A 23,036-nucleotide genomic window follows, 5' to 3' on the forward strand; every position below is an offset into this window, starting at 1 on the left:
TGGATTGTTATTAGCAAATTTCATAAGTGAATATATACACTCCTGGAAATGGAAAAAAGAACACATTGACACCGGTGTGTCAGACCCACCATACTTGCTCCGGACACTGCGAGAGGGCTGTACAAGCAATGATCACACGCACGGCACAGCGGACACACCAGGAACCGCGGTGTTGGCCGTCGAATGGCGCTAGCTGCGCAGCATTTGTGCACCGCCGCTGTCAGTGTCAGCCAGTTTGCCGTGGCATACGGAGCTCCATCGCAGTCTTTAACATTGGTAGCATGCCGCGACAGCGTGGACGTGAACCGTATGTGAGACACATTTTAGGTTATTTTTACTATTTTATGCCATTAAGGACCTGTTGTACACAAATGTGTACATTAAACTTACCTCATACATAACACAAATATGAACTGAATGAAATTACTGAAAATTCCACTGAAAGAATGTGTAATGTTTCCAAAAGAAGGAAACCACACAAAACATTCATAAACAAAACCCACAACGTGACTATTATAGCAATAAAGTCAACGAGTAATGGCTTCCCACAGAGAGACAACACCAGAGAGTGTATTTTACTATGCAGTTCACAGACAGCTCACAAGAGAGCAGCAGGTGCTTGAGCATGGCTGAAAGAACCATACACAAATGTGCACAGTGGGTTTGGATGCAACTGACAGTTCTTGTCATCGAAATATTCGTGAACAAACTTTATGTACACAATTGTGACCAACGGGTCTGAAAGGGTTAATGTACATTAAGAACAGCAGAGGACCCGAGACCGAACCTTGCGGCACCCCATTCTTGATTATCCCCAGTTTGAGAAATCACTAGCAATTTATCCTTGTGTGCATTACTATTACTTCTAAAACTGACGTTGAAATCACCCAATACAACTGTTGAGTTTGACCTAAGTCTCAATTCATTCATTAGATCCTCAAGATTTTTTAAAAATAAACATACAACAGATCTTGCTTAAAAGTGTCACTTAACAAAACTTCAAGTTCACCTAACTTATTACATAAACCTTGTACATTCTGATATATGACTGAAAACTGATTATTAGACACACGGTTAAATAATTACTTATCTCAACACTGATTTCTTGTGGCTCTTTGACACTAAAAAATCCTTGAGGTGATTTGTCTGTGTCACACTTCTTCTAATTGGTAGCCAAGAAATTATTCCTGCTGTTGGTTCTGATGAAGAGGTTACAGAAACTGGTTGTGGTGTGGGTTGGGTTTCTGGTGTTGTTGCTAAGACTGTTGTAGTAGTTCCTGGAGTACTCATTACTGATGCTGCAGATGAAGATGATAGTGTTGTTTGTTGGGCATCTGTAGTTACTGGACTAATTGGTAGCCCAGAAATTATTGCTGCTGCTGTTGTTGTTGTTTCTGATGAAGTGGTTACTGATTCTGCTGTTGATGTTAAGATTGTTGTTGTGGTTCGTGCATTACTCATTGCTGACACAGTTGGTGGTGCTGTAGATGAAGCTGGTTGTAGTGTTGGTTGAGCTTTTGGTGTTTCTACTGTTACTGGACCGGGTACTGCTGCTGATGTTGGATTGCTCACTATAGCAATGGTCTCTTTATTCTTTTTTTGTCTATCAATTGTACAATTTTATGTCCAAGGAGTAACTTTCCACTTGCATGCAAATGCAAACCATGTTTAGTAATGTATTCTTGCTACAAGAAATCAACAGATAAGAAATGTGCGTTGAGGAATGCTTTACATATTTTTTTGAACAGTCTGTTTGCCTTAGCAATTTCTACATTCACACAAGAACTTTCTATCAGGTCATGTCTGTGTGGAATTCCAACAACAACTACTGATGCATTCTTGTTGTAACTCAGGGTTTCTTTCAAGTTATTTGTAGCTTTAATTAATTCATTTTTATATACGTCATTGGCACCCCCAATTATTACAGTACATCGATTAGAATTAGACGTTTTTGCATCTTTTATGTTTTTTGTTAGCTTAGCCGTTGGTGCACCTGGCTTTATAGAAGAAGTAGAATTTAGCCCGTGGTCTGTACGTAAAATTTCCGCTAGGCCACGTCCATGACTGTCTGAATGTATATTAACTTTAAGTTTGGTGCTTTGCGATTTTAGGCCTGTTGTTTTGTCTTTCTCCACATGTTTGTTTATATTATTTACACTTATTTCTGTACGTATTTCGTCGTCCAGAACACTGAATCGATTGTATGTCTCTGTTGGCACTAATGTTTTTCCACATTGTTTAGGATGCACAACCTTCTTTGGCTTTTCGAACTCATGAGCCGATTTTGTTAATAAACGTGTTTGAAATACTTGTGACACTTTTCATAGCTTTTTAAGTACATGTAAATACTGCTCACATGTCTCCACATCACGTTGAAGAGACGTCAACACATTTTCATTCATTTCAGCGGCGTACATTTCTACTGCAGATTGACGGCCGTTACACATACATACTCCACATTCACAAAATGAGTTACGAAAATTTGTAACACTGAAGCACTCTGTGTGATACCATTTTTGAAAAGTGGAACATATCCTCATTCCATTTTCAACTATTTCACTACACGATACACACTTTACCGAAGCTACAAAACTAATTTGCACTGAGCGATTCATCAACGCTTCTATACTTGACGCCATCTTTAATCAAACATACATCTTTAATCAAACATACTACCTCAAACTCTGTTGAGTATCAAACTTTTTAGAATTCTCTATACTGAACAAACAGCTGGCCCATACACAATTCTCCTATCCACACACTCCAATTTGTGTGCGCAGATGTGATTTGCTCCCAGACGTTTGAACAACTTTGTTGAAACCTCGAACTCTAGCTCCATGTTTGCACACATATCTGTGAAAATCTACTGTGGTACTTGCCTCGATGTTTCTGCGCTGATATTAACTATAAGCATCGATTTGCTGCTTCAGATCGTGTAGGTAGGCCCCTAGTTGCTTGTGGTTCGGACGGTGAGCAGAGATATGGCCATTCCAAATACTATAATCTATGGTGTAGGCATAATTTGAAATCCAAGCAGTAAACAAACATCTTTCGTTACTTGAAGCGTCCTGTTTGAAAATTGGGAGTTGTTGTCAAGATTTGTCAACCAGCAGATTGCAAACTATTGTACATAAAGGATTATTCCTTGTTATATCAGAATTATGTGAACGCTGTTTCATAACTTGGGACGCCTGAAGTATTCGACGAAAATCATGCAGGTTAATGTAACATAATTTTAAACGTCATCTTCGTTACGACTTGCACAGAATATTTCTTCTTGATTTTAATGTGATGGAACTTTTATCACAAGTGATTGACGATATTATTTGCTCCCCAACTTTCCGCTGCTCATTCTTTGATCACTGCCGTAACAGAATATTTCTCTTGGAATGTGGAAGTGGCGTTTGTGACAAAGTGAAGTATGATCTTAAACTTGTACCAGTAACGCGATTTCTGCCGTACTCGGCAATTGAAATGTCATTTTACCCTTTCCCAGAATCGCCCTTCTCGGCAATTAAAATGTTATTTTAGCCTTTCCCATCGTATGATTATTTTGGAATGTTCTCTGGCTTCACGCGGTTGAATGCATGAGAACATTTCAAACTAATGAATGCTTTGTGTATTTTTGTTATTTAGTTGTACATGCGGAAATACGGATCCAGGAATTCTAGTATAGCGATTTATGCAAAAAAAATGAAGAATTCATTCTATCACGTAAATCTAAAACCTAATCCAGATTTACGTGATAGAATGAATTCTTCATTTTTTTGCATAAATAGCTGTACTAGAATTCCTGGATCCGTATTTCCGCATGTTATAGTTCTAAGACAGGGTTCATGTCCAACATTGGCCATTTTGTAAACTGACGTACTAGTGATTATAATAAAATGATTTTTGAAGTGCATAATCTGGCCTGGTTCCGAAAACTTAATGCATTAGTTCCAGTTTTTTAATGGCGGTTATCTTTTGGAATTCCTAAAACCACATAGTTTAGCTAAATTAGCACTTAGAATCATAGTTGTTCTTGAGAAGAGGCAAATCAGTATGTTTACATACTTTCCAATAATGTCATACCGAATAAAGTCCTGGTGTAAAATGTCTTCATTCCTCAAAAATTGTGCTGTAATGGTAATACTTGGTACTCTCACAATCACCTGTTTAAGGAATTAAGATATTTCGACTACTGCTTCAGTAGGCCTACATTCTCTCATGAAGTTTGTTGTAAATAATCCGCTGCAGTTCAGAAGGAACAATGATATACATAATCACAATACCAGAAGGAAAAATGACATTCATTATGACACATTGAGATTGCCTTTAGCACAAGAAGGGGTGCACAATGGTGCAGCCAAAATTTTTGTTCACTTGCCCAGTGAATTAAAGTGTTTGACAGACAAAAAAGTGAAATGTGAAAGTAAACTCAAAATGTTTCTCCTTGACAACTCCTCCTGTTCCCTAAAATTTCTGTTGTTGTAATGTGAAAAAGATGTTGGGTAGGAATTAGTAACTTGCGTCTGTGTAGGTACTTCTTTTTTTAAAAAAATTAAATAAGGCCTCGTAAATAGTCATTATGTAGCCATAGTTACAAAATAGTTTGTGAATATAAAATTACTCACTTCAAATCTTTATTGTGCAAATTATCTGTGGAACATGAAACCAAGTTGCCTAAATGAATTCTGTAGCCATACTTCCACCAAGTGTTCATATTGTTGAGATATTAGATGCTTATTTCCACGACTATTGGAAAATTACCAAGCTATTGCAGTGTTAACATGTATACTTCTGGTAGGCGACAATTTGAAACTTCGATATTAATTTTCAATTCATGTAAAGATTAACTCAGCTGATTTTCCTTACCAATTCATGCCCAGTTTAGACTTCCTTGTTGCCATTTTTTATAATAACCTCAACATTGACAAGATGGGGTGAGTCTTTAGATTTTATCAAAAGACATTTATCCACAAACCACTGACAAATACAAAAATATTATTAACTAAATTTAGTTTGTGTAGTATGGCAGTGAGAGGCGAGTATGGAAAAAAAAAATTATTATTTTATCCATCGTGCATGGAAAGGGAGTAGTTTTTGTTTTCACCACTTCAGTTGTTCATCTTGGTCTACATTTCACATGAAGGGATATGGACTGAGTCAAGAAATAGATCAGAGTGAGTAACATCTGCAGAAATCTGTAGACATCTGTTCTATGTATTAACAGTGAACAATCATTAAATAAATATTTTCTGGCTTACGGTCTTATCCAGTGGTTAAAATGCAATTATATTTTAAGCAAGCATTTTTTGGGAATTTTCGAGTGGCGTGACTGCCAGTGGACTACTGGTATGCCCTTATATACGCGAGCTGCCAGCTGTGATGTCACTGGTTCTCATATCGTTGCTGTATATGCATGAGGTGAGTCGCCATCGATGCACCTGCTCCACCCTCACGATCACTGTATTCCACTCTGTGCTGAGCTTCAGGCCTTCATCTCTAATAAAGATGTTATCACTGAAGTGTATTTTGATCGTTTCTTTAATTACACAGTCTTGAAACTGTTGGTGTGAACCATGCTCTAGTAATTGGATGAAATTTGATGAAACCTCTGCAGCTGACATTATCAGCTTCTGGGTTGGTGTATGTTCTGGAAAGTGGTTACTGGATCAAATTTGATGAAACTTCACCTGTGTCTCTCACTAATGGCTTCTGGGACTATGTAATTAAAGAATCTATCAAAAAGAATAACCAATAACACCCTTCATAGAACAGTGTGGCTTGTGATGCATTGATTGCGAGGCTGAAGCAGCCGGGTTGAACTCCAAATCAGTGTATGCCCGTATAATCTGTATAAGCGCATACCAGCTGCCGACTGACAGTCATACCATTTGACAGTGGCAAAGGAGTGCTTGGTTGAAAGCTCGTGATGTTTTAACCACTTGAATGGCTGGAAGCCAGAGTACATTTTATTCTATGATACCATTGTGAATCTCTGCATTTTACACAACTGTCATTAAAGTCTGTATCCTACTTATACTTGAATCAACTGCAAGCAACTATAACACTCTTAGTAAGAAAGCTGCTACTTAAAAACAACAACTTGATGTTATTGGTTATATTATGTTGTCAGTGTTCAGTATCTGCTGTTTGCCTAATATGTATGATGGTGCAGGTGTGAAGGAGGTTATATAGAGAGTATTTTTGATAAACCCACCTAAGGAGATGGTGTTGAGGAGGACAAGTTATTTAACTGGCACATGAGTGTTAAGTTTTGCGATGTTGAGCATTTTTCAGCAACTAAGTGACAGTTATTGTTTAGCATGACTTTAGCAGTAGCCATTAACATGGATGTACAACTTGTGTGTTGTTGTATCCACACGAATGTTTCTAGAGCATAAGGGGAAGTAGTCAAAACCCCAACTAAGAATATGGTTGATTTCTTAAGGCCAGAATGATCACGGAAGTATATTGTTTGGTGGCACTTTAGCAGTGGCAATGGTTTTGTTGAGGTTGTACGGAAAATATGAGACAACAGTTTTGTTTGTTGAAAAATTTAGTGGGATATTTAATCTCAATTTATGTATGTATGTTGAAGTAGTACTGCTTTTTGAGCTTGAATGGATCATTCCAGCATGATTTGCAGAAAATTACAACATGGGATAATTCGTCTCTGAAGTAAATTGTCTAGAGTATGCCATAGGTTCTTTTGTTCTCTTTTCTTGCAGGTTTGTCCATATTAATTGATATAGAAGACAGTCACATTTCCTGAAGGGATAATTTTTTTAAGTAAAAATGTTTCAAAATTAGCCCAGATGGAAAACAGTTGCCACCTTATTTACTATAAATTGCATTTAATATATTCCCTCGACCACAATATGGTAAAAAACTAAGTTTGATGTACGTCATATTTTTCTTGGTTTCAGATGTCTTCAGATTCCTTTCAGTTATTGAAAATAAATAGATTTCTGTACGAAATAAGAACTTTCGGTCCCTACATCCACCTTTGTAGGAACACGAGCTACAGAACATTTCATGGCAGATGTTAAATCATGCCAGTGTTACTAATTTTTTTCTTTCCTGCTCCATTTGTGTACTAAGTGAGAGAAAAAACTATCTGCATATCTCTGTGTGTGCCCTGATCTCTCAATTCGCATGATCTCTGCATAAGATATATGATAGTGACAATGTAATGGTTTCAAAGTCTTCACCAAGCACAGATTCTCTAAGTCTATCCAAATGGTTTTATGGGAACTGTGTTCTCGTTACCTTCATGTAGGCTACATAGACCTCATATAACCCTAGTATCACGTCTCTGAATTGGTTCGATGCCTACTTGTTGGGATAGCGAATGTTGGCAAAATATTCTGCATTTGCTCACACTAGCATTTTGTATGCGATATTCTTTATAGGTGCACCATGCTTCCCTAGAACCATTCCAACAAGTGTAAGTCTTCTGTTCACCTTCCCTAGCACTGATTTAAAGTGTTTGTCCCATTTCATATGCTACTTAGCACTACCCATAAATACTTGTATGATGTGATATGCTCAAGACATTAATCTTCAGGGTTGCCACAAGTTCTGGAAATCAGGGAATATCATGGAATTTCAGATGTGTCGGTGAGGGGGGGGGGGGGGGGGTGAGGGGAACTGGAAAATCTCGTTTTTGTCACAGTAGATGAAGTGGTTTGTTTACTGAGATATCAGGCATAGTCACTGGCTGGACGCAGTTGATAATATGTGCCGCTTCCCTACTCTCTCATTCTTGATGCTTTCCCTTCCTGCCACTCCCCTCAGCTTGCAGTCAGTGCTGCTACCCCTTCTTGCCACTAGCCTGGTAGCTGTGGATGAGAGGCAGGGAGACAGAGATTGTTGATGCAGCACCCGGAGACAGCGGTCCTGTGTGCATGAGTTGTGTCTGAGTGATTGTGTGAATGTGTGTGTGCTCTCGTTTTATAACATAGGCTACGGCCGAAAATTTAGTTGTGAGAGTATGATTCTACGTGCCTGTCCGTGGCTCAGTGATCATCTTTACAGTGAGTTGCTACCTATCCTCGTTAGTATTGATTCTCAGAGTATTTGCACAAGTTATCTGTTGCATGGATTGATCAGTGCGGTCTCATTTCATCAATATGCTGTCTGTGACACATAAATAGCTGGCCAAACAAGTGGATTCCTGCAATGGGCCAAAACAGAAAGCCATTTCTGCTGGTATCTCTAATGGATCGGCCCTGCTGATCTGAAGCCCATCGTTTCCCACTAACGTGCAGGCCATGCCCTTAGGATCAAGTCTCACTGAGCTGCCTGCAGGCCAGGTCTGTTTGTGTGGCATAATGTGGTGGATTTTTGTAGTTTAATCATGGACCCTGGACTGAGGTACTCCTTGGCAGGTCAGAGACCACAGGTGATGATTTCAGGAATTGTGACTGTCTCATCCCAAGTATATTGTACAGTAGGCATTTGATAGACATTTTATTTATTGTAGTACATTTTGGCACTTTGAAAGTAATTTATATTTCAGGAAGTATGGACAGTAAGAAGAAAAAAATTGTGGCAGTCGCTGGTAGTTTGTGTGCTATATACTCATATATTTCTCGAAAGAAAAATCACACAATACCTGTAAAATAATAGACATAGCACAGTGGGTAATAGCTGACAATAACAAACATAGTGGAACCAATATTTTATTGGCGGTTACCTATAGTGTCAGCTTACGCAACTCTTCCCTGGCTTATACTTCTTTCAAGTGGCCTAATTTCTTCTGAGGCTATTTCTGAAATCAGTGAACGCATTTTAAATCTGTCTTGTGACTCCAAGGAAATGCTTCTTAATGAAACACATACCATTTATCATCTCCATCTAAAAACAGTTCATTACAAAAGATGTTGTCAGTAGTTGAGATTTTTGCTCATACTGGGGAGAAATGCAGAAGACCTTACATTTTTTGTCAACATACGTCTTTATTACCCTTGAGATCTCAGAATTTGTCAGGGAAAAATGCTGGAACTTGTCTGTAAATCAGGGAATTTCACTTGGGGAAACTTGTGGCAACCCTGATCTTGTATCTGGTTCTTTCTCTTTGTTATAGACATTATTCTAAATTTATCCACATTAAAGAGAGTTGCTATTCATTACACCAAATGGGATTTTTGTTCAAGTATCCCTCAGTCAATAATCTTATAGAGCTGTGATCCTATCTGAAAAAGTGGATATGTATATTGAAAACATAACAGATCCTTCTTCTACTTACTTTCATTTCTGAGAATTGTTTTCTGTCTCTTATAACATAATGGCTTTTTTCCCCAGTGAAATATTCCTTTAACCTGTCTTGTATTTCCGATGGCACCCCATATGATTGTATATTGGGTAGTCGTCAACAAGGTGATACAACATTGCATGCCTTTAGGAATTCTAGGTAGACGGAATGTACCTTTTCACCTGCATCTGCTGCTTACAAAATCTGTATGAATAAAGCAAGCTGTGTTTCACACAAGTGGTGTTTCCTGAATGTTTGTTGATTTGTTGAGAGAAGCTGTTTCCCTCCAGAAACATTATAATGTTTGCGATTAAAATATGCTCGAGGATCCTGTAAATGGAATATTGGTCATTAATTATATATTCGTTATATCTTTTACCAGTTTGTAAACAGGATTATCTGCTCACTTTCCCAGTCACATGGTACTCTTAGTCATGCAAAAGGTTTTCAATCAATACAAGGTAGGGAAGGAGCTAGTTCCACAATGTATCAACGTAAAATTTAACTAGAATTCCATCAGAGGCTGATGCCTGGTGCCTTATTCATTTGAAGTGGCCTTAATAATTTTCAGTTCTGGAGATGGTAATATTGATACCTCCTCCCATCTGAGAAGAATGTGCCATGGCCAAACATTGGTACAGAGGTATCCTGTTGGATGAATACACTTTTAAACATGGAATTTAAAGTTTCTGCATTCTGTTTGCTGTACTCAGTTCAGTGCAATCCACAAGAGACTGACTGGAATGTTTGGATCCGTTAAATGACCTTATGTATGACAAGAACTCAATAGATTTTTTTTTTATCGATCTTTCACCAGTACGTGATAGTAAAAATTACTGTATACTTCGCAACGGCCCTCCTTATGGATGCATAAGTAGTAGCGTGAATGTAGTTGTCTCTGTTTTGCAACATTCTCTTTTCGTAAAGTGACTTAACAATTTATTACCTTCTCTCGCACCTTGACACCAACTTATTACATTTCGATTGACAGATGAGTACTACGTAATGTTTTCTTTGCACCACATTACAATATTTTAGTTATTTTTATATTTTTGCATTAAAGTACAGCAGATATCTTGACACTGCAGCTGCCTTCTTCTTGTAGTTACTAGACCACACTGAACGATTGGGTTGTGCGGCACTGTGAAATCCACCTTGGATGAAATGGGCAATACTGTGTAGTCACGACACTCATTAACTGCATGCGAAATACAGAAACAACACACTTGCATGAGGATATAAAAACATAAATACAATGAAGTATGGATGTCTACTTGTTGTTGCTAAGGTGAAAAGGATAACAGTGTCAGCTCGTCTAATTTCTGACACAACATTGTGTGCTATCACTGAGCCAATCTTAGCATCATTTAAGACTGTGGTGTGTGTGTGTGTGTGTGTGTGTGTGTGTGTGTGTGTGTGTGTGTGTGTGTGTACAAAATAGGTCAAATTTTGGGGATGATACATGCAGTGTGATTCTGACATTCCAATTAACTGAAGAAGTGAAAGGTTTGAATTATATAATAAATGAAGGATCCACATGGTAAGAACATAAGATACAGCTCAGCGATTGTTGTATTAGGTTGTTTATTTTAAGCTCATCTTCTCTGTCCCCATATGGGGATTATATTCTCACAAAAATTTATATTGTAAGAAAAATGTGTGTATGTTCCCAGGCCAACGTAACGTAGAATAAAGTTTTAGTCAGTGCTCATACAGTTCCCTCTGGTAGGAATCTTGAGGACCGGTATAAGCAGTAATAACAATTGTGAGAGCTTTGGTACAAACCTTCAAGTCAAATTTAATGAGGTCACAGACATTCTCTGCCAACATCATGGCAAATATGAACAAGACAATGCCATTATTATCCCTATATTAAGGGTGCAAGTAATTTTGCTGCAGAATTGAATGTGAAAGCTCAATTTCCAGCTGTATAAACTACGATAAGTCTCACTTTACTGATTATGAAAGGCATGATTAACTGTTACAAATCAAAAAGATTTATCAGAACTGGCGCTATATGTGCGTGTTGTTCTTGTTTTGTTGCTGCTGTTGCCTTCAGTTTAAAGACTGATTTAATGCAGCTCTCCATTCTGTTGTATCCTTTCCAAGCCCCTCATCTCTGAAGAAATACTGAAACCTGCATCCCACACCCCCATGAACCATGGACCTTGCCGTTGGTGGGGAGGCTTGTGTGCCTCAGCGATACAGATAGCCGTACCGTAGGTGCAACCACAACGGAGGGGTATCTGTTGAGAGGCCAGACAAACATGTGGTTCCTGAAGAGGGGCAGCAGCCTTTTCAGTAGTTGCAGGGGCAACAGTCTGGACGATTGACTGAGCTGGCCTTGTAACACTAACCAAAACAGCCTTGCTGTGCTGGTACTGCAAACGGCTGAAAGCAAGGGGAAACTACAGCCGTAATTTTTCTCAACGGCATCCAGCTTTACTGTATGGTTAAATGATGATGGCGTCCTCTTGGGTAAAATATACTGGAGGTAAAATAGTCCCCCATTCGGATCTCCGGGTGGGGACTACTCAGGATGAGGTTCTTATCAGGAGAAACAAAACAGGCGTTCTACAGATTGGAGCATGGAATGTCTGATCCCTTTATCGGGCAGGTAGGTTAGAAAATTTAAAAAGAGAAGTGGATAGGTTAAAGTTAGATATAGTGGGAATTAGTGAAGTTCGGTGGCAGGAGGAACAAGACTTCTGGTCAGGTGAATACAGGGCTATAAATACAAAATCAAATAGGGGTAATGCTGGAGTAGGTTTAATAATGAATAGGATAATAGGGATGCGGGTAAGCTACTTCAAACAGCATAGTGATTGCATTATTGTGGCCAAGATAGATACGAAGCCCATGCCTCCCGCAGTAGTACAAGTTCATATGCCAACTAGCTCCACAAATGACGAAGAGATTGATGAAATGTATGATGAGATAAAAGAAATTATTCAGGTAGTGAAGGGAGACGAAAATGTAATAGTCATGGGTGACTGGAATTCGATAGTAGGAAAATGGAAAGAAGGGAAACGTCGTGGGTGAATATGGATTGGGGGGAAGAAATGAAAGAGGAAGCCATCTGGCAGAATTTTGCACAGAGCACAACTTAATCATAGCTAACACTTGGTTCGAGAATCATGAAAGAAGGTTGTATACATGGAAGAAGCCTGGAGATACTAGAAGGGATCAGATAAATTATATAATGGTTAGACAGAGATTCAGGAACCAGGTTTTAAATTGCAAAACATTTCCAGGAGCGGATGTGGACTCTGACCACAATCTATTGGTTATGAACTGTAGATTATAACTGAAGAAACTGCAAAAAGGTGGGAATTTGAGGAGATGGGACCTGGATAAACTGAAAGAACCAGGGGTTGTAGTGAGCTTCAGGGAGAGCATTAGGGAACGATTGACAAGAATGGGGGAAAGAAATACAGTAGAAGAAGAATGGGTAGCTTTGAGAGACGAAATAGTGAAGGTAGCAGAGGATCAAGTAGGTAAAAGACGAGGTCTAATGGAAATCCTTGGGTAACAGAAGAGATATTAAATTTAATTGATGAAAGGAGAAAATATAAAAATGCAGTAAATGAAGCAGGCAAAAGGAATACAAACATCTCAAAAATGAGATCGACAGGAAGTGCAAAATGATTAAGCAGGGATGGCTTGAGGACAAATGTAAGGATGTAGAGGCACATATCACTAGGGGTAAGATAGATACTGCCTACAGGAAAATTAAAGAGCTCTTTGGAGAAAAGAAATCCACTTGTATGAATATCAAGAGCTCAGATGGAAACCCAGTTCTAAGCAAAGAAGGGAAAGCAGAAAGGTGGAAGGAGTATATAGAGTGTCTATACAAGGGCGATGTTCTTTAGGACAATATTTTAGAAATGGAAGAGAATGTAGATGAAGATGAAATAGGAGATATGATACTTCGTGAAGAGTTTGACTGACCACTGAAAGACCTGAGTCGAAACAAAGCCCCGGGAGTAGATAACATTCCATTAGAACTACTGACGGCCTTGGGAGAGCCAGGCCTAACAAAACTCTACCATCTGGTGAGCAAGATGTATGTGATAGGTGAAATACCCTCAGACTTCAAGGAGAATATAATAATTCCAATCCCAAAGAAAGTAGGTGTTGACAGATGTGAAAATTACCGAACTATCAGTTTAATAAGCCATGGCTGCAAAATACTAACACAAATTTTTTACAGACAAATGGAAAAACTGGTAGAAGCTGACCTCGGGGAAGATCAGTTTGGATTCCGTAGAAATGTTGGAACACATGAGGCAATACTGACCCTACGTCTTATCTTAGAAGATAGATTAAGGGAGGCAAACCTTCATGTCTGGCATTTGTAGACTTAGAGAAAGCTTTTGACTATGTTGACTGGAATACTCTCTTTAAAATTCTGAAGGTGGCAGGCGTAAAATACAGAGAGCGAAAGGCTATTTACAATTTGTAAAGAAACCAGATGGCTGTTATAAGAGTCGAGGGGAATGATAGGGAAGCAGTGGTTGGGAAGGAGTGAGAGAGGGTTGCAGCCTTTCCTCGATGTTATTCAATCTGTATATTGAGCGAGCAGTAAAGGAAACAAAGAAAAATTCAGAGTTGGAATTAAAATCCATGGAGAAGAAATAAAAACTTTGAGGTTTGCTGATGACATTGTAATTCTGTCAGAGGCAGCAAAGGACTTGGAAGAGCAGTTGAACGGAATGGACAGTGTCTTGAAAGGAGGGTATAAGATGAACATCAACAAAAGCAAAACGAGAATAGTGGAATGTAGTCGAATTTAGTCGGGTGATGCTGTGGGAATTAGATTAGGAAATGAGACGCTTAAAGTAGTAAATGAGTTTTGCTATTTTGGGAGAAAAGTAACTGATGATGATCGAAGTAGAGAGGATATAAAATTTAGACTGGCAATGGCAAGGGAAGCGTTTCTGAAGAAGGGAAATTTGTTAACATCGAGTATAGATTTAAGTGTCAGGAAGTTGTTTCTGAACGTGTTTGTGTGGGGTGTAGCCATGTATGGCAGTGAAACACGGACGATAAATAGTTTAGATAAGAAGAGAATAGAAATTTTTGAAATGTGGTGCTACAGAAGAATGCTGAAGATTAGATGGGTAGATCACATAACTAATGAGGAGGTGTTTAATAGAATTGGAGAGAAGGGAAATTCGTGGCACAACTTGACTAGAAGGAGGGATCGGTTGGTAGGGCATATTCTGAGGCATCAAGGGATCACCAATTTAGTATTCTAGGGTAAAAATTGTAGAGGGAGACCAAGAGATGAATACACTAAACAGCTTCAGAAGGATGTAGGTTGCAGTAGGTACTGGGAGATGAAGAAGCTTGCACAGGATAGAGTAGCATGGAGATCTGCATCAAACCAGTCTCTGGATTGAAGACCACAACAACAACATATCTCCCACTACAATTTCATCTCCCACACTTCCCTCATTACCAAATTGACTATTCTGTGATGTCTCAGGATATGTCCTATCACTGGATCCTTTCTCTTAATCATGTTGTGCTATGAATTTCTTCTTCCTCCATTTCAGTTTATTAGCTCTACATTAGTTACTCGATACACTCATCCAATTTTCAACATCCTACTGCAGCACCACATTTAAAAAACTTCTAGGCTCTTCTTGTCCACTGCATATCATCCACATTTCACTTTCACACATCTACACTCTAAACAGATAACTTTACAACAGACTTTGTAACACTTAAATTTAAATAAGATGTTAACAGATTCCTCTTTTTCAAAAATTCTTTTCATGCTATACCAATTCTGCATTTTATATCTCAACTTTAGCATCATCAGTTATTTTGCTGTTCAAATAGCAGGTTATACATCTAGTCTCTCATTTCCTAATCTAAGTCCTTCAACGTTGTCCTATTTAGTTCAGCTACATTCAGGGGCGCCAACTTATAAAAAATATTTGGGGGGGGGGTCTATACTGGTGTCTTGCCCGGGAAATTTTCTAAATTTTAGATGAAAAATAGTGAGTTTTAAAGTTTTTGTAAACATTTTTGATTCATATGATCAGTGAATAAATAGCTCTAAAAAGACTGAAATTATATTTAAATAAATAACAAACTATCATTAAAAGAATAAAACATAAAATATTGCTGTTGCACAGTAATGGCACTTTAATAATTAAAATAACTAATTTAAGCTTACTTTGAATAAGGCTCAGGGTTCATTAAATAAAAACAATATCTCAAAGTTACTGCTTTAATACTGTTAACAAAATTAAACAATGGAAAATCCAGGATGGAATGTAACAATACCAGAGAAGGAAAGTTGCTACTCACCAAATAGCAGAGATGCTGAGTCGCGATAGGCACAACAAAAAGATTCACACAATTATAGCTTTCGGCCATTAAGGCCTTTATCAGCAGTACACACACACACACACACACACACACACACACACACACACACACACACACACACAAACGCAACTTGCACACACATCTGCAGTCTCAGAGAACTGAAACCACACTGCGAGCAGCAGCACTAATGTTTGATGGGAGTGACGACTGGTTGAGGGTAAGGATGAGGCTGGGGCAGGGAGGCGGAGGGATAGTATGGTGGGAGTGGCAGGCAGTGAAGTGTTGCAGTTTAGACGGAGGGCAGGAGAGAAGGTGTGGAGCAGTTTAGAAGGAGGGCAGGAGAGAAGGTGTGGAGGAGGGACGGGGGTAAGTAGTGGAAAGGAGAGAAATAAAATGAAGTCAAAAGACTGGGTGTGGCAGTGAAATGACAGCTGTGTATTGCTGGAATGGGAACAGGGAGGGTGCTGGATGGGTGAGGACAGTGACTAACGAAGGTTGAGGCCAGGAGGGTTACGGGAACGTAGGATGTATTGCAGGGAAAGTTCCCACCTGTGCAAGTCAGAAAAGCTGGTGTTTGTGGGAAGGATCCATATGGCACAGGCTGTGAAGCAGTCATTGAGATGAGGAATATCATGTTTGGAAGTGTGTTCAGCAGCAGCGTGGTCCACCTGTTTTGTGGCCACAGTTTGTCGGTGGCCATTCATGTGGACAGACAGCTTGTTGGTTGTCATGCCTACATAGAATGCAGTACAGTGGTTGCAGCTTAGCTTGTAAATCACATGACTGGTCTCACAGGTAGCCCTGCCGTTGATGGGATAGGTGATGTTAGTGACCGGACTGGAATAGGTGGTGATAGGAGGATGTATGGGACAGGTCTTGCATCTAGGTCTATTACAGTGGTATGAACCATGAGGTAAGGGACTGGGAGCAGGGGTTGTGTAAGGATGGACGAGTATATTGTGTAGGTTCGGCGGATGGTGGAATACCATGGTAGGAACGGTGGGAAGGATAGTGGGCAGGACATTTCTCATTTCAGGGCATGACGAGAGGTAATTGTAACCTTGGTGGAGAAAGTAATTAAGTTGCTCCAGTCCCGGATAGTACTGAGTTATGAGGGGAGTGCTCCTCTGTGGCCGGACTGGGGGACTTTGGAAGGTGGTGGAAGTCTGGAATAATAAGGCACAGGAGATTTGTTTTTGTACAAGAATGGGAGGATAATTACAGTCAGTGAGACCCTCGGTATATTTTGAAAGGGACTGCTCGTCACTGCAGATGCGATGACCACTAATGGCTAGGCTGTATGGAAGGGACTTCTTGGTATGGAATGGGTGGCAACTGCCGAAGTGGAGGTATTGCCGGTGGTTAGTAGGTTTGATATGGACGGAGGTAGTGATGTAGCCATCTTTTGAGGTGGGAGGCCAACATCTAGGAAGGTGGCTTGTTGGGTTGAGTAGGACCAGGTGAAGCAAATGGGGGAGAAGTTGTTGAGGTTCTGGAGGAATGTGAATAAGGTGTCCTCACCTTCAATCCAAATAGCAAAGATGTCATCAGTGAATCTGAACCAGGTGAGGGGTTTAGGATTCTGGGTTTTTAGGAAGGGTTCCTCTAGATGGCCCGTGAATAGGTTAGCATAGGATGGTGCTATGCGGGTGCCCATAGCCGTACCACGGATTTGTTTGTATGTAATGCCTTCAAAGGAGAAGTAATTGTGGGTGAGGATATAGTTGGTCATGGAGACTAGGAAGGAGGTTGTTGGTTTGGAAGATGATATGACTACAGACATCTAAGGGTGCTAAATGACCGTTCTGCTGTTGCTGTCGTGATTGGAACTACTTGAAGAAGTTTAATGGACTTCACTACTTCACATAACATTTCTCCAACTGCAGACAGGATCAGCAGCTCTACAAGGTTCTTGACTGAGGATATTATTGTCTTTTAAAAATAGGTTGTAAGATAAACTTCAATGAAAATATAACAGAGGTAATGGAATGTAGTCACATGCGCCGACTCCTTGGGGCCTTGGGGAACCCGAGCACCTCAAAAATGTCTTATGACCTCTGTTTACTAAAAGTAAGCACTCTTGTTCAACTGCAATGACCTGTATGAGTCCAGTTGAAGCAAACGACTCAGTAATGCAAGATTGCACCATTTCACAAACTTCAATGTAAATAGCTTTGTAGTATTCCTTTGGGGTTTTGAAAGTGTGCAGTGAGCTGGCTTTGTTGTTTTTATATTTCTTTGGTATACTTTGATTTCAAGGATGCGAAGGATCATCAACTTGTTAAGGTTCTTCTTTTAAACACAATTCCCAAAAGTGTTCAAAACTATCACACCTTCCATTCAATATACAAATCAAGCCCTCATATATTCTTTTCCAGATCAGCAACACTTGGATGAGGGCACTGAATTTTTTCATTGACATCCTTTATTGGGTTCATTGCGTGGCAATAAAGACGTAAAAAGAAATAAGTCTTGAATTGTAACATTGACTCAAAAATAGCCTGCACATTTGTAACCTGCCTCTGTTTTGTCCTCTGCAGAAAATGTTTCAAAGAACTCTAGAAGTTCTTCAAAGTTTTTCAATATTCTCAAGATACTGGAAGCTCAGGTAGCCCATCGAGTCAGACAAAGGGGTCATAGACCAGCTTGGTCATTGGTGCTCTCACAGCGAATGCCTCTGAAAAGTCCCATCCTTTTGCTGGATTCCCTTCTGGTGTTTATTAAGTCCTTGGCTAAAGCCATAATGTCCCTCATAGACATAATATGACTGAGACTGTCTACAACTGCCAAGTCTAAACTGTGAGCAGTGCAGTGCACAGAACGTGCTTTTGGTAGTACATCCAAAACTAACTTTTTTACTCCTTTGAACTTACCTCTCATATTCGAGGCACCATCATAACACTGTCCTCTTTAAGTTGTCCATTGACAAATGAAGACGAGCAAAAACGTCTTTTAAAATACTAAACAGAGTTGTTTATTCAGTGTTGGCGGTCTCATATAAGCCAATAAAGTCTTTGTTTATGATTAAGCAATCATCAACAGTACGAACACAAAATGATACTTCCCCAAGGGGGTCCATAACTATTTGTGGATATGTGCGTGGCGAGCACGGAACCCCGAGCTAGTGCGGCTCTCTTTCCTTCCTGGGCTGCATACCTTTCTTTTCCACATCCTTCCCCATCCTCCCCTGCTCACCTCCGCCTCTTCCCTTCCCCTTCTCTCCCTATGGGAGTATGTTTCGTGCCTATGTCCGGAGACGGACGCTTGTAACTAAGTCATAGTCCCTCTTCTTTGCTGTCTATGCTGGACAGTCCCTGTCCTCCCTTTCCCCTTCTCTTTTCCTTGCCTCTTCTCTTTACCCTCTTCTCCACTGCATCGTTTGAGACCTCTCTTCTTTCTTCTTCCCTTTCTCTTTCTTTCCTCCCTGTGTGTGTCTGAAGGCCGACCCATCCATTCCCACACATAGCCGGTGATGGGGTAACGCATAATTCCCCGCCCCAGGTAGACAGGTAGGACAACCGTGTCCCCTGGTAACGGCCAGGCCCAGGGAGGGGTGATTACCCGAGCTAGTACCTTCCGAATGTGCTGATTGTTCCCTCCATCCGTTTCTCGTGAGGTGTGACCTGAGGTGTGAACTATCACCTAAGGCAGGAGTGCCCTCAGAGAGGGCCCCCACAATTAAGGAGTGCACCATTGGAGACGCCGGTAATCATGGGGGATACTTCCACAATGGTTTCCTTTACGTCTACAATTTCTGCTCACAAGCGAAAGTTAAATGAGTCTCAGCCATGGACAATTTTTTCATCAGTGCCACAGTTCCTTGTTGTTTCTCGTTTGGACGAAGTTCAAGACTTCTCCACAGTCAATCCTTTCATTATTCAGAAAGGTGTTGATGCAGTTGCAGGTCCTGTAAAGTCTTGTTCCCGATTACGAAATGGCACCTTGTTGTTAGAAACAGTCAGTGCCGTCCAGGCACAAATTGCTGCTAACTCCACTGCTACACATCTTCCCTGTCTGGGTGGAAGCTCACCGCATTTTAAATTCATCACACAGGGTGGTTTATACACGCTCACTCTGCAGATTGTCCAATGAGGAAATTCAAAACTACCTGTCTGAGCTGGGCATAACGGCTGTACATAGTCATGAGAAGGGTTGACAAGGACTTGGTACCAACCCGTACTATCTTCTTGACATTAGACAGAGGTCAGCTTCCATCGAACATTAAAGTGGGCTATGAGATAATTTCAGTTAGCCCTTACATCCTCAACCCTACGCGTTGCTATCGGTGTCAGCAGTTTAATCATACCATTCAGTCGTTTTCCGATCCAGCCAAATGCATTACGTGTGCCAAGGATGCCCATGAGGGTGCTTGTCCACCTCCATCTCCTCGTTGCATCAACTGTATGGCTCATCATGCTGCTTCCTCTAGAGATTGCCCCATTTTCAAAGATGAATGGTTTATTCAGGAAATCAGAGTGAAGGAAAAGGTGTCTACATTTGCTGCTCGTAAGTTATTTGCCAGTCAAAAGCCCACTGTGCCTCCAGCAGGGAAATATAGCACTGTCCTTGCATCTCCTCAGCCTACTAAGGAGGCAGCCACGCAGACTTGTGATCTCACCTTTAGTGTCACGGCTCTCAGATCGGCCAGTGCCAAGATTGCCCGTTCAACCTCCCCACTATCACCTGCTCACTCTACAGCTCACCCTTCACCGGCTCCTGCTAAATCACGAGCCCCAAAATCAGACACCCGGACTTCAATAAAAGAGCCTACTTGCAAAAATTTTGTACGTACACCGACTTCACAACCATCGATTCCTCCGTCATCTCAACGTACTGTTTCCAAGAAGGCTCATAAGAAACAAAGTTCCTCTCCTTCTCCACCCTGGCGTGTCTCATCTGCAGCGCCATCTGGTGGTAACCGCCCTTGGCCGTCTTCCGTGTTGGCAAGGCGTACTGCTGGCGGTCGATCAACCGGCCGATCACTGGTGGCAGGAGCTGCCCCTGAACAACCTATGGATCAGGATCTTCTGCCTTTGGCTGAATGCTGTTCCACACTGTCAGCCGCCGGCTCTCAGCAGTCGTTGAGTTGAGAGCAACCGTGGTAAGATTCTTCCCTTTTCCGTCCACCCTATGTCCATTATCCATTGGAATATCCCTGGTATTAGAGCCAATTGGGATAAATTGTCGATCCTCTTACGTTCCTACTCGCTGGTCATCTGTCTTTAGGAAACAAAGCTGCGTCACCACAATCGCTTTGTTTTCCCTCATTTCCAGTCAGTCTGGTTTGATCTCCCCTCTGTTGATGGCACTCTAGCAGACAGGGGACTTACGATTCTTCTCCACGATACTGTCCATTATTACCCAATACCCTTAAACAGTTCCTTCCAAGCTGTTGCTGTCCATCTTTCCCTTCCTGGATACACCTCCTATCTTTGTACTGTATACATTCCATCGTCCACACCAATGGCAAGAGCTGATCTTCTTCATCTCCTTGGTCAGCTCCTGCCACCCTATTTGCTGGTTGGGGACTAGCCCGACCTCGGTGATCCCAGAGATTGTAAACTACTGGCCATAAAAATTGCTACACAAAGAAGAGATCAATGCCCACCACCCGCTTTGGGGATCTCCACGTCCTTGTCCGCGAGGCTCTCTATTGATTGTCCTCTTCCACCAAGCAGATCTTGTTTGCCTCATCACTGGGGAACCTACATTTTTGTCTGCCTCCACGACAAATTTCTCACATTTCGACCTTTCGGTCGGTACAGTTCAGCTAGCTCGGTGCTTTGAATGGTTTGCTCTTGCTGATACACACTCGAGTGATCATTTCTCATGTGTCCTTAGATTGCAGCTACAACTACCATCTATGCGCCCGAGATGCTGGAAGTTTGCCCAAGCTGATTGGACACTTTTTTCGTCTCTAGTGACAGTTAATGACCATCACTTTCCTATCATCAACGATTAGGTCACTCATGTTACAGAAGTTATTCTTACAGCCGTGGAACGTTCAATACCTCGCATCTCCGATTTGCCCCAGCGCCCCCCAGTTCCTTCGTGGAACGAGGCGTGCCGTGACGCAATACGCGAGCGGAGACGTGCTCGTCGCGTTGTCTGCCACCATCCTACTTTGGCCAACTGTATCCACTATTAGCAGTTACGTGCGCAATGCCGTCATGTCATCCGCGATAGCAAGAAGGCAAGCTGGGACTTCTTTACTAGCTCTTTTAACACCTTCACTCCCTCCTCAGAAGTTTGGAGTCGAATTCGGCGGTTATCTGGTGCGCCTAGTTTCTCCCCAATCTCTGGGCTCACTGGCTCGCATGATACCATAGTGGACCCAGTCGCAATTTTTAACTCTTTAGGTCAACACTTTGCTGGGATTTCGAGCTCTTCGAATTACCCACCGGCCATTCTTCCGAAGAAACATGTGGTGGAAGTGCGACCTCTTGCTTCCTCCTCTCAAAATAGCGAAAGTAATAATACTGTTGTCTCTATGTGGGAACTCCAACACTCACCCTCCTCTTCTCGCTCTTCTGCACCAGGACGGGATGGTGTCCATGTCCAAATGTTGCTGCATTTATCATACCATAGTCTGCATTACCTCCTTTGCCTTTATAATTGAATTTGCACCGACAGTACTTTCCCCAGAAGATGGCAGGAAGCTATCATCGTTCCTGTTCCAAAATCTAGAAAGGACAAACATCTCCCCTCTAGCTGTCGCTCCATTTCTCTCACAAGTAGTGTATGTAAGGTTTTGGAGCATATGGTGAATTGCCATTTAGCCTGCTGGCTGGAGTCCTGAAGCCTTTTAACACCTGCCCAATGCGATTTCTGAAAGCATTGTTCTGCAGTTGACCATCTTGTTGCTCTCTCCACTTATATCATGAACAATTTTCTCAGGAAACGCCAAACAGTAGCAATATTTTTCGATCTGGAGAGAGCATACGATATCTGTTGGAGGACAGGCATCCTCCGCGCACTGTTCTCTTGAGGCTTTCGAAGTCGGCTACCCCTCTTTATTCGTGAATTTATGACAGAGCACACATTTAAAGTGCAGGTGTACACTATTCTCTCCCGTACTTTCTCCCAAGAAAACGGGGTGCCCCAGGGCTCTGTGCTAAGTGTTGTACTGTTTGCCATCGTCATAAATCCTATTATGGATTGTCTCCTTCCCGATGTCTCGGGCTCCCTCTTTGTGGACGATTTTGTGATCTTCTACAGCTCTCAACGGACCAGTCTCCTTGAACGACGTTTTCAAGGATGTCTCAATCACCTCCACTCTTGGAGCATCGAAACCAGCTTCTGCTTTTCTCCCAGTAAGACCGTTTGTGTCAATTTTTGGTGTCGTACGGAGTTTCTTCCACCTTCCCTACATCTAGGCCCTGTCGACCTTCCGTTCACGGACGTCTCTAAATTCTTGGGACTTACCTTTGACAGAAAACTGTGCTGG

At 41.2% G+C, this 23,036-nt stretch overlaps 1 protein-coding gene across 2 annotated transcripts in view; it reads left to right on the top strand.

Annotated features, from left to right (window-relative positions):
* The first annotated feature begins 2,923 nt into the window (after window positions 1-2,923).
* LOC126148860 (uncharacterized) overlaps window positions 2,924-23,036 on the top strand; it is a 98,546-nt gene continuing 78,433 nt past the window's right edge. The window contains exons 1-2 of one of the 2 annotated variants that reach the window (XM_049915782.1): window positions 2,924-2,939; window positions 5,104-5,165. Coding sequence is in view for 1 of the 2 variants with exons in the window: in XM_049915780.1 (XP_049771737.1) it covers window positions 3,213-3,218 (6 nt within the window). In the remaining variant the exon portion in view is untranslated. Of the gene's footprint in view, window positions 2,940-3,022; window positions 3,219-5,103; window positions 5,166-23,036 lie in introns of those variants that run through there. The other variant, XM_049915780.1, reaches the window with a different exon arrangement.

Source organism: Schistocerca cancellata, chromosome 2 (assembly GCF_023864275.1).
Source record: "Schistocerca cancellata isolate TAMUIC-IGC-003103 chromosome 2, iqSchCanc2.1, whole genome shotgun sequence".
NCBI classification, from domain to species: domain Eukaryota; kingdom Metazoa; phylum Arthropoda; class Insecta; order Orthoptera; family Acrididae; genus Schistocerca; species Schistocerca cancellata.